Source organism: Centruroides sculpturatus, unplaced genomic scaffold (genome assembly GCF_000671375.1).
Source record: "Centruroides sculpturatus isolate CEXI.00-Female unplaced genomic scaffold, Cexi_2.0 scaffold40, whole genome shotgun sequence".
Taxonomy (NCBI): domain Eukaryota; kingdom Metazoa; phylum Arthropoda; class Arachnida; order Scorpiones; family Buthidae; genus Centruroides; species Centruroides sculpturatus.
The window spans coordinates 348,864-365,355 of record NW_019384602.1 but is presented as its reverse complement, the minus strand read 5'-3'; the positions used below and the strand labels follow the sequence as shown (position 1 = coordinate 365,355).

Below are 16,492 nucleotides of genomic sequence, written 5' to 3'. Positions count from 1 at the left end.
ATGCCTAAAACGTTAATATCCGATAATGGGCCACAATTCATTTCTCACCTCCTAGCGGAAGTTTGTGACCGCACCGGAATTAAGCATATTCTGACGACGCCATATCATCCTCAGTCGAGTTTTACGGAGGGAGTGAACCGCACCTTGGGTAGGATGATTGCGGCATACATCGAGGGGAACCATGGGGAATGGGACACCCATGTATCAGAATTGGCGCTGGCATTGCGAACTTCGGAACAGGATTCGACAAAGTATACGCCAGCTAAACTACATCTCGGGAGAGAGATTGCACTCCCGTGGGACCGCCTGACGTCTTATCCAAGTCGCCCTACGACTATTAGAGAAAAATGGGCAGAATTGCAACAGATAAGAAAACAAGCCCGAGACAACGTGCGAACTGCGCAACAAAAACAGAGAAGGGCTTACAATTTGAGAAGGCGGCCAGATACATTCAAGGTGGGTTCATTAGTTGTCTTAAAAGCTCACCCTATTTCTTCTTCTAGTCGATGCTTCAGCGCTAAATTGGCACCTAAGTGGTCAGGACCTTACGAGATCGCTAAGATTATCTCGCCAGTAGTCTACGAGATAAAAGATCCCCACACTGGGGCCAGCCACGGAAGTCAACATATCGCTAATATTAAGCGATACACACTTTTTCCGAAGAGGAAAATTACTACACCCCTACCCGAAACCGATGGGGGCAACGATAGAGGATCACGCTCCGTTACGGGATCGTCGATGGATCACGGAACATTCTCGCCGTCCATCGCCGGAGCAAGACCGTCTGGAGTCATCCAGCGACGATTACGACCGACACAACGAGTGGATTACAGACAACTCGCCGGTCTCACAAGGAAGCCGAGAGCTCAAAGATAGAGAAGGAAACCATAGGTGAATATAGTTTTCTTTACAGATGGTCCTTGACCAAACTAATTGTAATCCAAGGATCCCTAGAGGGGAAGGGATTTTGGTTAAACGGGGGGGAGTTTAAAAAAAAAAAAGTTTTTCTCACGATAACGGACTGGGGTAACCATTCACTAAAACAATTAACAATGCTAAACTATAACCGACAATCAGTCCGTAGCGTGAAGAAAGATAATAAATCGTTAGGAAAAATTTTGGGGTTAACGCTTCACCCCAGTTCACGCCAAACAAGAGCGTGAAAATGGCAACAAGCCTTGGAACTCGTATGTGATTCTATGTCAACATTTTCCCCAATTGTATAACTAAGTTAAAATAAATTTATTAAGCAACGAGTCACTCTCGCTTATGTCAAATCACTGTAAGGGATGTATTTAATTGTAAACCTGGCAGCAATTGTATATAAGGCGCACTCCTTTAGAAGAGAAGAGTTGGAGATTTTTGGCTTTAAATGAAAAGAGAAATAAATTTCTCTTTAATCTAAAGGGGAAGGGGTGTAAGGAACCAAGTCTGAGCTTTATTTTTATTTTACTTTTATTTTGCTTTCATTATATTTTGTTTGGGGCTTATGTTTAGTTAAGACGAAGGTTTCCTCACCATTCACCTTAGTAACTTAAAAATAGAAGAAAAACCAACTCACCGACGAAAGAAAAGCGCCGTAGAAAAACTCGCGCACACTTGCGCTTCCCAAGCGGAAAAAAGTAAGTCCGCACCGAGAAAAAGGGGGGGGAGACCCCACAACCCAGTTAGGAATCGCTAAACCTTAAAATAATAAAGCATCCCGATAATTGTTAAAAAGAATAATGTAAAAGGTTAGCGAAGTATTGTCGGAAAATAATCTGCCAGATAAACGAGAAAAATTTAATGTTACAGATAAGTATGTAAATGAGGAGAGTGAGCTCATTCAGAATTGTGACGTCACCTCACACTATAAAGCCTCTAACTCAAGTGAAAACGAACGAGGTGAATTCCTGATAGCAACGAGCTTTGGTGAGCTTCGTAGCAGTGAACGAGAGAGGTGTCCGATAGGATTTTGAAGTTATTCGATTTGTGGATCGACGATTATAGAAAGTCTTGAGAGTTTGAGGAAATAGGTTCCTAGTATATTGAGGTGACGATTAGGATCTTTAATTTATAAGAATTATTGTTTATAAGTTAATTCTTTGATTTTGTCGAATTCCAAAGGGGAATAGAATTAAGTTAGAAATAGATTGATTTGAGTTTGTCGGATTGATTCTTGTTGAGTTTCATTGAATAAATTATTGTTTGATTTTTACTAAATACTGTATAGAGTTTATTAATAGAAGTTTAATTAAATATTTGATTTTGTTATTGACAAACTTTGTCATTATTTAATTCGGTGCACGCTTAAAGTCCAGGCCTGGCACACTAACGCGAATCCGCGTAAAGTACCCGTTAGGGAACGGCTATTTCCGGCACACAGTAGTGTCGATAATCGTTGGAAAGTTGGAAAAATAATATAGTACTTTACAGTGTAACATTTTTTGGAACAGTAGAGAGAATTTTTTCATTTTTTTCTGGTTCCACTAGCTGCTGGGAAGTGCTTCTTAAACACAGCAAAGCATCTGTTAAAAGACTCTCAACGTGTTGGAGTGCTCATTATGCTGCAGTAAAAGTATTGGCTGAAAATTTTGATGGGATTGTGGCTGCAATTGAGAAATTATGTGATCAACAAGAAAATTTAGACACCAGAGGTGCAGCACAGAACCTTATGCCTGCTGTGTGTGATTTCACATTTCTTTGTTATCTTTTCTTTTGGAATGATGTACTAAGGGAAATAAATTGTGCTTAGATTGATCAACACCCAAGCCTTTACTATGCAGTGCAATTAGCAATAAAAATAGAGGCACTTCGTCTTTATATTGAAGAAAAACAGAGTCATATTGTAGAAGAGGCAATAGATCTTGCTGTGAAAAAATTGGAGGACTACGACATTCCAATAGAAAGACGAATTCATCATAAAATACGAATAGCCAGTGAGTTGGCCGCCGATGCAGTACTCACACTGAGAGCTGAACTTCAAAAGGATATGTTGGAATGTCTTGACTGATTCAGTATTGAACTCCATACTAGATCGAAGTCCATTCAAGATGTAGCTTCATTATTCGAGGTTGTGCAGACAAATACTTTGCTTTTGGCGAACATTTAAGAGTTGAGATTAGCTGTATCAAAATTTACTGGTTTTTATGATGAGGTATCAGAAGGAGAACAATTAGAGATACCAAGGTTGAGAAGACATTTAAAAGCGGCCAATGTTACAGTTTCTAATTGGGTGTCTCTAGACTTGTTGAAATTCACAGTGGAAAGGGATTTTACAGAATCTCTTCTGAATCTTATGGTTGCACTAAAGTTATTTCTGACAATTTGCTTATCAGTTGCTTTGTGTGAAGAGGAGTTTCAGCAAACTAAAATTAATTAAAAGTTACTTTCGGGCAACAATGAGACTTAACAATCTTGGCATATTAACAATAGAACATGAGTCAACACAAAATATAAATTTTGAAGATATGATTTCCGAGTTTGCAGCTGTTAAAAGCTCTTTTTTTCTAGTTTTAAGTGTTTGTACATAATATGTATATGAGAGTATATTAATTCTACTCTCATTCTCTTTTTTGCCATACCCAAGTTTCATACATCAATATGAAAGAACGTTTAATAAAACTGTACTATTATTATCATAATTTTGTAATATGATAATTAATGACTCTTATTTGTATTAATTAAATAAAATCATACTTTACGTTTATCAGATTTTTATTAATTTTAACAGTTTTCATTCTTGGGGAGACACCACGATATCCGCACCAGGTGCCACCCATGCTAGCTACGCCATTGCACACACATTATTTTTTGGATGTTATTTATTATTGTCTGAAACTTTGAGGAACATTTAATTACAGCATTTTTTCATTTATTATATTTGAATGCATACATTTATTACATTTGAATGAATGCAATAGAGATATTTATTTAATTTCTAAGACTACTTTTTATGCTTTCATTTTATTTGCTTCTATAAAATATTTCATGTTGAGTAAATATATTTGCATTTTTTAAATNAAAGTAATTGTTATAACTGTTAATACATTCATCCCTTGTGAGATGAGATGGTCAATGCCTTCATGGAATAATGTTTGTGGTTGCCTACGGAACCATGATTGTATCCAGGCGTGCATCTCTTCGTCTGAAGCAAATTGATGGCCACGAATGTCTTTCTTCGGGGCTCTAAAAATATGGAAATCAATGGGGAGAGATAGAGACTGTATGGAAGATGTATAAGGGCTTCCCAGCAAAACTTCTGCAGTGTAGTTGAAACAACCTTGGCAACATGTCAGTGGGCATTATCCTGCAATGGAATGATGCCATCCGTCAACATTCCTGGGTATTTGGACTTGACGGCACGCTTCAAGTTTCACTGGGAAGCCTTTACACATCCTCCATACAGTCCCAATCTCTCCCTATGCGATTTCCATATTTTTGGAGCCCTGAAGAAAGACATTCATGGCCATCAATTTGCTTTGAATGAAGAGAAGCATGCCTGGGTATAATCATGGTTTTGTAGGCAATGCAAACATTATTCCATGAAGGCATTGACCATCAGACAAGATGGTCCCATCCCACTGAAGATCATCCCACTGTGAGACAACACAGTGGGATGAATTTATTAATAGTTATGACAATTACTTTTGAAATAATAAACAGTTTACTTACTTTTTTCCCATCTGTCTCATTTTCATTTGACTGCCCCTTATATTTTGGAATTATGTTTGATAGCACACCTGACATTTCACATATTAACAAATTACTTCAGACATTTGATCATGTGAAAATTGATAATAGAAAAGTGGAAGTCAAAGAAGTATTCCTTGGATTTTTTTCTTTACAAGGAAAAAAAGCCGCTGATTTAAGTGATGAAATTCTTAAGAAGCTTGAAAATGACGGTTTAGATGTTATGATGTGTTGTCCCCAAGGTTATGATAATGCAGCTGTTATGAGCAGCATACATGGAGGAGTGCAAGCTATTATTAAAGCAAAAAACAACAAAGCGAATTTTGTTGGATGTATTCGCGTTTTTCACCGGATGCTCGCCCTCTGGTGTTTAAAAACAGAAATACTCTATCTGGGTCATTCGAATGTTCTTCGTATATTGTCAACAGTAAAGATGAATAGTAAAAATAAAAGTAAAGCTTTCTGTTGTGTTCCAACTTCTAATTACAAAGCCATACGCGATCCCGATATAAGTTTTCATGTATTCCCATATGAAAAACAGATGATTTTTCGTAAATCAGAATTCGGAGAATCTCAGAAATGTAACCGACGGAAAGAGTGGATTCGACTGCTAAGAATTGGCAAAAAAGTTACGAAATATATNTATGAAAGAACGTTTAATAAAACTGTACTATTATTATCATAATTTTGTAATATGATAATTAATGACTCTTATTTGTATTAATTAAATAAAATCATACTTTACGTTTATCAGATTTTTATTAATTTTAACAGTTTTCATTCTTGGGGAGACACCACGATATCCGCACCAGGTGCCACCCATGCTAGCTACGCCATTGCACACACATTATTTTTTGGATGTTATTTATTATTGTCTGAAACTTTGAGGAACATTTAATTACAGCATTTTTTCATTTATTATATTTGAATGCATACATTTATTACATTTGAATGAATGCAATAGAGATATTTATTTAATTTCTAAGACTACTTTTTATGCTTTCATTTTATTTGCTTCTATAAAATATTTCATGTTGAGTAAATATATTTGCATTTTTTAAATCAGATTAAAATTTAATTTAGTCAATCATATATTTAAATATATTTAATTTTATAATTAATTAAATATAACTGATTAAATATTAAGCAGATGTAACAATATTTTTGAATGATTGCAATACCTACCACTTTTGAAACTGAGGAATAGGATGGCCAAATGCCAAAACAGGAACTGTATCAGTCACTTCAATATACAAAACTAATAAAATAAAAATTTTCTTTTAAAATCAAAACATTGTAAGTAGCTGTAAATAATAAAAATTATGGAAATTCTTAAATAAAATAAAGTAATGGAAAAGTTAGAATAAGTATAAAATAATAAATACAAATATAAAAATATTTTAAATAAGTTAAGAAAAAATCTACTAAATGTTAACTTGTTAGTAACCAAATGACAATTCAATTATTACTGTTTGTTAGTAAACAAGCCATATACAGTGTATCATTATAAAGAAAACAAAGCCTGAATTATATTAGTAATCAAACCATCAAGTCAACTTAACTATTGGGCTAGAACTAGGCTAATGAATTAATAAAGACACAAGGTGATTTACTTAAGACTGAACACTTATTACATGAAATATCTCCATATAAAAGGAAAAGATAATCATTCTGTTTGTGTTTTGTTTATCATGAAAGTCATGAAATGAAGAGTCAGCCAAGATATGTTTTACATTCCATGTTACTCAAATATGACTGTGCAATTATGAGGTATTAAACAAAGTAAGTGTTCAATCCTGAGTGAATCATTCTATATTAAATAATTTGGAATAAAGGTAGTTGGTTATACTGCCATCTTGTATTAATTTTAATAATTTAACTAGCTTATCCGTCGCGCATTGCTGCGATCTCAGAAGAAAGGAAATTCAAGCAAACTCGTTATGATAAAATTCAATTTACATTTTATTATTTTTATTGAAACTTATTATTATTATTCATTTTCATCGGGAAAACATTTCAAAGTGTCGTTTCAATTCTATTTATTTATTGGAGCGCTTGTGGATACACGATATTTTTTGTTTTTCCGTCTGGTGCGTACACGAATAAATCGGAAAGTTTTTCGAGGCGTGAGCCGGCCACATACAGTTGTCCATGCGAGAAGCACGGATTCTCCAAATTTAGCCCACACACTCGCTGCGATTGTCAGAAGTGCGATATTCCCCATTTTTATATATATTTTTAAATCCTTTATAATTTTAATTATTTAATTGCTCCTTCCTCTCTTCCTTGGCATGTTGTGAAATTTCTGATAGTTGGATAATAAACCGTTTTATTGTAATTTGTCTTTTTAAATTATTAGATGATATTAAAATTTGGAAAAGGGGATCCCTAGATCGGTAAAATAGGCGAATTTCCTTCTACAACTTCGGTTGTTGTTCGGTATACAGTTAAAGTTTTAACAAAGTTCGAGCGAATACGTAATTAGCAAAAAAAAGTTGAAATAAAGTGATTAAACAAACATTATTACGAATATCGTAAATAACAGTTCACAAATGCATATATAGAAATATTTTTTGAAGGGGGAAATGGTCTTCACAATTTGAAATCGATCGAACACACTGTGCTCGAATGCTCGTGTAAACGCACGCCATCTATCGTAGGATAAATGTACTATGCCAAAAACCTTCGCGGGAGTGTATTAAAAAACTTTCTGAAGTTTTATGGCAATCGTACTATGCCACAAACTTTCGCCGGAGTATATTAAACAACTTCCCAAAGTTTCACGGCAATCGGATAAATGGTGTGGTAATGCATGAAGGACAGACAGACACACACACACACACACATACATTTATTTTTATATATATAGATATTAAAATAAATTTAAATAATTTTGGAAAAAAGACTAATTCAAAGAATTCCACTTTGGATCAGTCTTTTGACCAAACTAGAATGAAATGCTATATCACACAATGTCTAAAAGCACAAAGCAAAAATATAAATATGAAATCAAAACTGCATCAAGATTTTTCTTGCTAATGCTATACATACAAAAGAAAGCATTTGTAGCACTGAAAATTTTATTTCCAAACTGCATTCACATGATGTGCAATGTGCACATTGCTCATTAGTAGGGGATGTTTGGCAAGCTCATATTATCATAATAATAATAAATAAAGTAAACACACTGTCATTAAAACTTCAATTTTAAATGTTGATAGAATTTCATACTGCACTTAGTGACATTCTGTTCCAAATTCAAGTTACTCATTAGCCCGATAATGACGATTTTGTATTGTTGAAAGTACTTGTGTTATAAAAAAGGTTGTTAAGTGTTGGCTTGTAAACAGAAAGGGAACAAAGGAAACACCGACCTCGCTAATTGGATTCAAGGTTGGTTCAGGTGTAAACAACTTGCCAGGTGGCAAACACCTGGCAGTAAACAAGTGGGTGACCACCTACATCGGAAAAGGGCAGATGCAAAAGCAAGCTTCACCCTCCTCAGATACAAGTGGACCTGGGTGAAAGCTGTTTGGAAGGAAGATCTGTAATTGGTTGGAAGTCCCTGTCCAAAGAGTCCTTAAATTGGAGGGCAAGTGGGAGAGAAGAGAGAAAGGGATCGAGACTGGTAACATGGAAGTCTCAGACACTCTGAATGCCCACTGAGATTAGAGAGAGACAGTGAGCATGCTCCTCTGCAAGATATCTCAGGGACAGGTAAGTGTTAAAACCAGACAAGCTGTGCAGTAGAGCCAATCCACAGGCCTCTCCAGAATTTAATTGTTCCCAAAACCCAAACTAGTATGTGAGGCACCATGCTTTGTGTATCCTGTGTTTACTGTGTTTTCCAACTTGTATAGTCTATATATATATATATATATATTGTAAATAAACTGTATATACTGACTATTTGAGTGTAAGAACAATTTTGTCATGACCAGTAAACCAACTCGATGGGACAGAGTTTAGGGAGGAAACTTCACTAAGGGATTTTAATGCCATCTGACAGTGTGTTTACCTTATTTATTACTATATTACAACAGTGCCAGAAACTATATTTACTATATTACAACAGCCAGGAAGCAGCCTTCTGCAGAACAATGGTGGAAGGTAGAGGCAAAGCACTGCACTCAATGTTCCCAGTCACTAAGCTCTCATGTCAGTCAGACATTTGGAGCAGACAGAGTTGGAGTTGGACTTTAAACAGGTAAGGTGTGTATTTCTTGTTCTCCCAGTTTTGTTTTCAAAGTTTTCGTTTTCTAAGCCTAATATTAGGGTTAGGCACTGTCTCCCTGTGCTAGCATATAGCATTTTAAGGCTAAATTAGGGCTAGTGGAGTGGTTAGACTTAGTCTAGCTAACTTTTTAGTGGTTTTTAAACAACAAAGTTTTACACTTTGGTTGACTCCATCTTGCCTTCAACACCAGCCATTGTTCGGCAACCATCTTGACTGGTCTGTGAGGACAACTGACAGCCATCGTGACCTGTGTTGGTGAGCACTTTGACTATCTGAGGAAGAAGATGGACACCATTTGCTACTTTTGGATTTGGTAAGGAACACCAAGAAGAGTTCCTCAGTCTCACTGGCTGCCCAGTTGGTTTTACTGGCCAAGATTGCTTGGCCTACATGTGACAAAGGCATTCCACCCTACTGACTGGTATTCAGGGTGCTTTTGGTGTACCACATTTTTCAACAGCTTATCAGGTGACCAGTACAGAATCTGTGAAATTCTCCAATGCAGGAACTTACATCTGGATCTCTCCCACCAGGATAGTAATCAGGTACATTGAGACTGATTAGTACTTGAGATCAGAGGTAGGGTACTGAGGGCGAGGCATGTTCGACAAGTTGTCTTGCATTGGGTCTGAGGCCATACAGGGATCCTGGGCAACAAGCATGCCGATCAACTGGCCATGAAGGTGGCCAGGGGCCCATTTGTAACAGAGAAGGTGGAACCTCCAGTAAGTTACATAAAAGGTACTCTTTGCAACGATCAATGACAAACTGGCAAAAGCACTGGAAGCTGAATACAGTAGGTAGGTCAACCTATGCCTTTCATGCCTGAAGTTGGCCTAACTCTGATCAGTTGTAATTGGAGACTGACCCGAGACCTTTCGGGACACAGAAAGTTTCCTCATTTCATGTCCAAATTTGGATGTGGAAATGGTTGCTGCTCCTGTGGGTGCCTGCGCTGTGACACGAGGCACTACATACTTGAGTGCCCTTATACAGAGGACATCTGTAGAAGGGCTAGTCACATTGATTGGAACAAGCCCAAAGACCAAGTACTTTGAATGCTAGCAGCAAGTAAAGGAAACTTAGAGACATTAAAGGAATTGATGTATGTTGTATTGGATCAATTTGACCTATAGTCTGGTGGACGCACTGGACAGGGCCCCCCCTTATTTAGGGGAGGGGGAACCTCGCTGTCCATAAATGTGAGCATAACTCTCAATGGTAGAGCATTCATTGTGCAGTACAGGCTGTACCAAAACGTATGTCTATGTAAGAGGGTTGGACTTGAGAGCAAGGAAGGCAGGGAAGGTTGCACAAGAACTGGCAAGGAAGGCAGGGAGCACAAGAACTGTTTATAAACAAGCACCAAACATCTACAAATTGCTAAGGAATGATAAGGACAAGATAGGGATGAAAGAAAAGGCTGGGGTTTATAGAATTCCCTTCGAAAATCAACAATTAGGAGTGGCAAAGGATTATGTGGGTGTTACCACGAGAAATCTGGCGGTTCATTTAAAGGAGCACATGTATGACGTTAGTAAAGGGAACAACAACACCATCTTGGCAATTATGACACAATCAGATGGAGCAAATGTTAAGTGGGATGATGCAAGGATAGTTAGACCGGTCCATTCTCCGACTATTGCGTTTGGCATAGAAAAAATGCAGATATATAAGAGTAAAATAAATAATAATTGCTTAAACGCAAAGGATACTAATGCTCTGCCAATGGCATGGAAATACTTGTTAGAAAAAGAAATGGGAATTAAAAACCCGTAAACTTATGGAGGATATATTTTACTAGTTTAATGTATATTTTTTATTTTTTGTTATATTAATTTTATATATATTTATTATTTAGTATGTTAAAAAATTTTTNCAAACACCAAACAATTTGCTGAGCTTATTATTAATTTACTGTTCAAACATTTTCAGCCTACTTCTAATAGGCCATCCTCAAGACATTACTGTTCTACAATCGAATATTTTTTTAGTTAAGTATTTAATAGTTTACAATTTATTGTAAAGATGTTTAAAAATATGTTAAAAGTTTAAATTTAAAATTTATTCGAAAGTTTTGTATTCGATAATAGAACAGTAATATCTTGAGGATGGCCTATTAGAAGTAGGCTGAAAACGTTTGAACTAAATAAATAATAAGCTCAGCAAATTGTTTGGTGTTTGATTATATTTGTAAATAAACTGCTGAGGAAGTGAGAGTAGTTGCAATGGTGGCACCTTCTATCAACTTCATGGTAGAGAAAGAACAAAATATGCCAGAATCTCTTCCTTAGATCTAGAAATCCATACATCTCAGAGCTCCTATATTCTGTACATCATAGAAACAACAATGCACTGCAAATTATCCCTGCAACAGCCTTCCAACCTTTAAACTACGTGAACTCTGCTATAACTTCCCTCAGGCGGAGGGTTTACTTTCTCCCTTCCAACAAAGCACTAGTGGAAGAATTGCAACTCATTATTAGCAGAGCTATGCAAAAAGCTGGATATTTCCGATCTAAACTCCATTTTCTCCAAAATCACGTTAAAAATAAGCTATTTTCAAAGTCTTTTCTTAGTAATAAAGAGGATCTAAAAATAGCACATCCTCTGATACTGTTTTTAGGCCCTGTCTCTTTAAAAAAATAGAACATCTTTTTAGAATGAATGGTTTTATTTTACTGTTAATGACATAACCAATGCTAAGAAAACTATTATGCAATGACATATTTTTAAACTGAATAAAAAATCTGGGGTCTATCAAATTCCTCTAAAACATGATCTATCAGGAGAAGAGACTAGCTAGATAGGGACCAGAATGTTAATTTCTCACATTCTAGAACATCAGGAGGACATCAGAAACAGTAGACTGTCAATGGAATTGGCAAAAAGTGCTTGATCAAGATTATCAGCCACTCTGGACCCAAACAAAGTTACTCAAATTGTGCAACAATCGGAAAGAATTATTTATTTGGGAAAACCTCTACATATCATCTTTAACACCATGCAACACAACTCTTGAAATCCCACAAATATGGACAACATTATTCAAGCAATCTAATCTACATCTCTAGAACATCATTATTGCTTTCTACACGTATTTGGGGATATTACATCACTCATATTGCTGTTCAAAAAAATTTTTGAATTCTTATTCTATTTCAAATTCATGTTGGTATGCCATCCACGTGCTTCATATAATTTCATAAGTTGTTTGAAAGCTCAGAATTTGAAAACAGTTGTATTTGATATTCACCTGATGATGGTAGCTTTATGCTATCGAAAGTGTTTGTGAACTCATTTATACTCTAAAAGTCAATTTGTTCGAGACTGCATATTATTCAATACTAAAAGACTTACTATGACACCTTGTGAATGTGCAGCCCAAGTTTATTACTTCCAAACGTTTCGGTCATGTTAAATAACCTTTCTCAAGAAAAAGAAAAAAACAAAATAAACGAGAGGTTAAAAAAGAGTGTAAAAATCGAACGCTTAGTACAAATGCAAAAACAAATAGGTTTTTCGAATATTTTTGAATTATATTACATTGCAACTTTGTACATCATCTTTAACCTTGCAACCAGAAGTATAAACAGCATAAAATTACAGAAAATTAAATTACAATCTAAAAAAATAATAAATACAGAGAGTTACCACCCCTGATCACCATTTTCACATAAATGCATTGTTTTATGTATATGGATGCATAGTATCTTTTTCTTTCTATTATTAAGGTTTATATTAAGCTAGAGGACCATGCTGCTGATACTTTTGTAGATTCTCGAAAATTGATTGTGAGGCCTTTATGGTTCGCTTTACAAATCTGCCAAGCTTGAAAGAAAAAGATTCTATGCATCCATATACATAAAACAATGCATTTATGTGAAAATGGTGATCAGGGGTGGTAACTCTCTGTATTTATTATTTTTTTAGATTGTAATTTAATTTTCTGTAATTTTATGCTGTTTATACTTCCAGTTGCAAGGTTAAAGATGATGTACAAAGTTACAATGGAATATAATTCAAAAATATTCAAAAAGCCTGTTCATTTTTGCATTTGTACTAAGTGTTTTATTTTTACACTCTTTTTTAACCTCTTGTTTTTTTCTTTTTCTTGAGAAAGGTCATTTAACATGACTGAAAACGTTTGGAAGTAATAAACTTGGACTGCACGTTCACAAGGTGTCATAGTAAGTCTTTTAGTACTCTAAAAGTCACCATTGGTAGCACCACAATACACAAGTGTAATTACATTATACAGTTAAATGTTGGCATAAAGTGTACATTACTTTTAATATAAACATATATATTACCGTTTTTAGGATCAGGATAAAATGAAGAAATATCTTGACTATCATTTCTCTGAATATCTTTACTAGTGTTTCTTCCTTGTCGTAATTTTTCTGTCTTACATTGTTCTCTTATCCTTTGAATATCCCATCTATTAATACAAGACAAATAAAACACAATACAAATTACAAATATATGACATGATATAATAGAAACACAATACAAATAATATAAATTAATATAATGCAAATAAAAATGCTTAAAAACTAAACTATTTTGTAATATTTTAAATTTAAAAAAAAAAATTAAAAAGCAAAACAACAAAGAAAGACTGAGAATAATCTTGAATTTAATATGCTATGCAAAGTGTAATTCATAAAAACTATTGCTTATCCTTTTTTCCATTTTTCTGTAGAAAAAGGGAAAAAACATGTCTACAACATAGTAAAAAAAGAACAAATGATAACTGACTCAAAAATTTAAGATTCTCTGATATCTACAAAAGATAAACATTATAGTATTAATTCTAACTGATTTTTTTTTAGATTTTGACTGAAACCAAATTATAAACACAGTATTAAGAAACAACAATTAAAAATTGTTTTAATATTTTGTAACACCACCTTTTGATGAAATTAGTTGAAATACTCTATCTGGTGTTGAGTTAACTCATTTTTTATTTTTTCTTCAGTTAGTGCCTTCCAGCATCCAAAATTGCCAATTTTAGTTCATTTACATTGTTATACTGCTTGTTTCCTCCATAGACAGCAAATGTTAAGCAGCCCCATTTTTGATTGGATTCATAGCTGGGCTTCTAGATGGTCAATCAATTACCTCAATTTTTTTCTTTTTCAAGCCATTGTTTTGCTGATTTTGAGGTATGTACTGAAGCATTGTCCTGTTGCAATTTCCAGTTATCATACTTTCCACCAATTAATGGCCCAACTGTAATTATGTGGGTGGATCAAATATAAATGGTAATTTTGTTATTCTGCTTACAGGGTTCCTACTCAAATTTTTGTTTTGAATTCCCTGACTTTCCCTGACCAACTTTGTCCAAATTCCCTGACCCTCACATTTTTTAGTGTGGAATATCGACATAATAAAACAGCATTTACTGTTANTAATCGCTGAATTATTAAAATTAAAAATTAAACACTATTACATAAAAGTAGTTTATCCTGTTATTAATCCACAACTGTAAAATTATATGGCTTCAGAACGATGAAAAAAACCATTTCAAAATGGATCCTGGTGTATTTTCTTATTAAAGATTGCAACATTATTTCTTGCCGTCTGCGTATGGCTATGATTGGTCATCTATATTCAGCAAACGAAATCAACAATGCAGTTAAGGAGACAAATTCCCTGACTTTTTGACAATTTTCGACAAATTCCCTGACTTTTTGACAATTTTTGACAAATTCCCTGACTTTTTCAAAAAATAATGAAAATCCCTGATTTTCCCTGACTTTCCAGGTGCGTAGGAACCCTGTGCTTACCATGCAATTCCTAGCTAGATGATGTAGAGTGCAGTTGATGTTTGGTTTGTGAGGAGTGGGGAACTGGCTTGGTTAATGAACGTGCTCAGTTCTGTCATCAGTACAGCCATGACCGAGCAAAAGGTACATTCGTCTGTTGCACAATGCATCATCATAAAGTTTTTAACTAAAGAGGGTGTTAAACCCTCGGAAATTTTTAGTTGATTGAAGGCACAGTTTGGGGACAGTACACTGTCTCAGAATCATGTGTATATGTGGACCAGAGAATTTAACGGTGGGCGAGAATGTGTCAAAAATGAAGGTCATGATCAACGCCCAAGGACAAGAACAGATGACAACATCCATGCCGTTCAAGAGCTTATTGAACGTGATTGCCAGTTAACTGTTGAAGAAATCTCATCAGAAGTGGGTATCAGCTTTGAGAGTGTTCAATCCATTATCACTGATTCATCTTGGCTTCAAAAAAATTAGTGCCCGTGTACACTGCATTCTTGACAAGGAATAAATTGGAGGAAATGGGTTGGAAAACCTTCAAACATCCTCCTTATAGTCCAGACTTGTCCCCCTGTGACTATTTTTTGTTTGCAGCCTTGAAGAAATCACTTGGAGGAAAACAATTTGCAAGCAATGAAGAAGTCGAGGAGCACATGTGCAATTGGCTCATAACTTGCCCTCAATCTTTTTATGAGAGAGGGATATTGAAGCTTCCAAATCGTTGGCAAAAGTGTGTAGAGCTTGCAGGAGGATATGCAGAAAAGAACTAAAGTTTTCACTTGGGTATATTATTAATCAATAAATGTCTAAAAAAAAAATTACCATTTATATTTGATCCACCCTCATAAGTTGTCATAGAACATCTATTGATAGTTTTCAGAGTTTATTTTACCACGAGTGTAGGCTGCACAAGGAACAGACTTCACTTCACTTGATTTTCCATTGCAGTATGTACACAAACATTAGGGATAGTTTAATGAGAGTGGCAATTTTGGAGGAGTACAACTGGCCCTGCACACTGCACCAACTTCTCCAGACATGGACAATGTACCATCAATTACTTTTATTCATATTCCAGAGCAAGGTCCTTGTGGTCTTTCACCCTGGTAGCCCAGATGGCACATGGCTTTTCTTGTTTTTACTGGTTTAGATAAAGTTAGTTTCAAATGGTCATGTTCTATGTTCATTGTGTAATTGTAGTCCCTGGGATTCCATTTTGTCTCTATTCCAATGTTTACTTCCATTGAGACGTCTCCTTTTATATACAGGTAAACCCTGTATAACACGGTAGTTACGTTCCAAAAAATTGCCGTGTTATGCGAAACAAAGAACTAGTACGAAAAGGAGGGTTAGGTTCCAAAAATTAAAAAACATGCTACTATATTTTCATAATTAAGATAAATATCTTTATTAAAATTTTCTTAAGTGATACATATTAATATAAACAATGTTTTCTTTGTCATCACTAAAAGCACTATTAACCGAGAGCGTTTTATTTTTGGCAAGTTATCGTTATCCTCTGAGCATTTTTCTGCATTATTTTCAGATTCATGCTTTACCTTTTGCAAAAAGTGTATGTAATTTTAGATTGCTTGCTTCTAGTTAAAAGATCTTTATAAATTTCCTTATATGGTGCTAAGCACTTATGGAATAAGGGAAAAACATCTGGCAACACCAGAAGCAGAAGCGTCGAGATCTGGCAAAATTGAAACAATTTTCGCGAAGGACCATGTGTATGGAGACGAGAAAAGAAAATTTACACACTGAAGTACTAATAGTTCACGAAAATAATAATTTT

General features: G+C 35.1%; 1 protein-coding gene across 1 annotated transcript; it reads left to right on the top strand.

Moving 5' to 3' along the window:
• Nucleotides 1–876, top strand: LOC111625065. The gene has a single exon (XM_023368095.1). It carries the CDS (start codon nt 1–3, stop codon nt 874–876), a length of 876 nt encoding a protein of 291 aa, XP_023223863.1.
• Nucleotides 877–16,492: the final 15,616 nt, after the last annotated feature.

Coding starts and splice junctions, on each gene's coding strand:
- LOC111625065 (XM_023368095.1), top strand. CDS start 1: ATGCCTAAAACGTTAATATCCGATAATGGGCCACAATTCATTTCTCAC.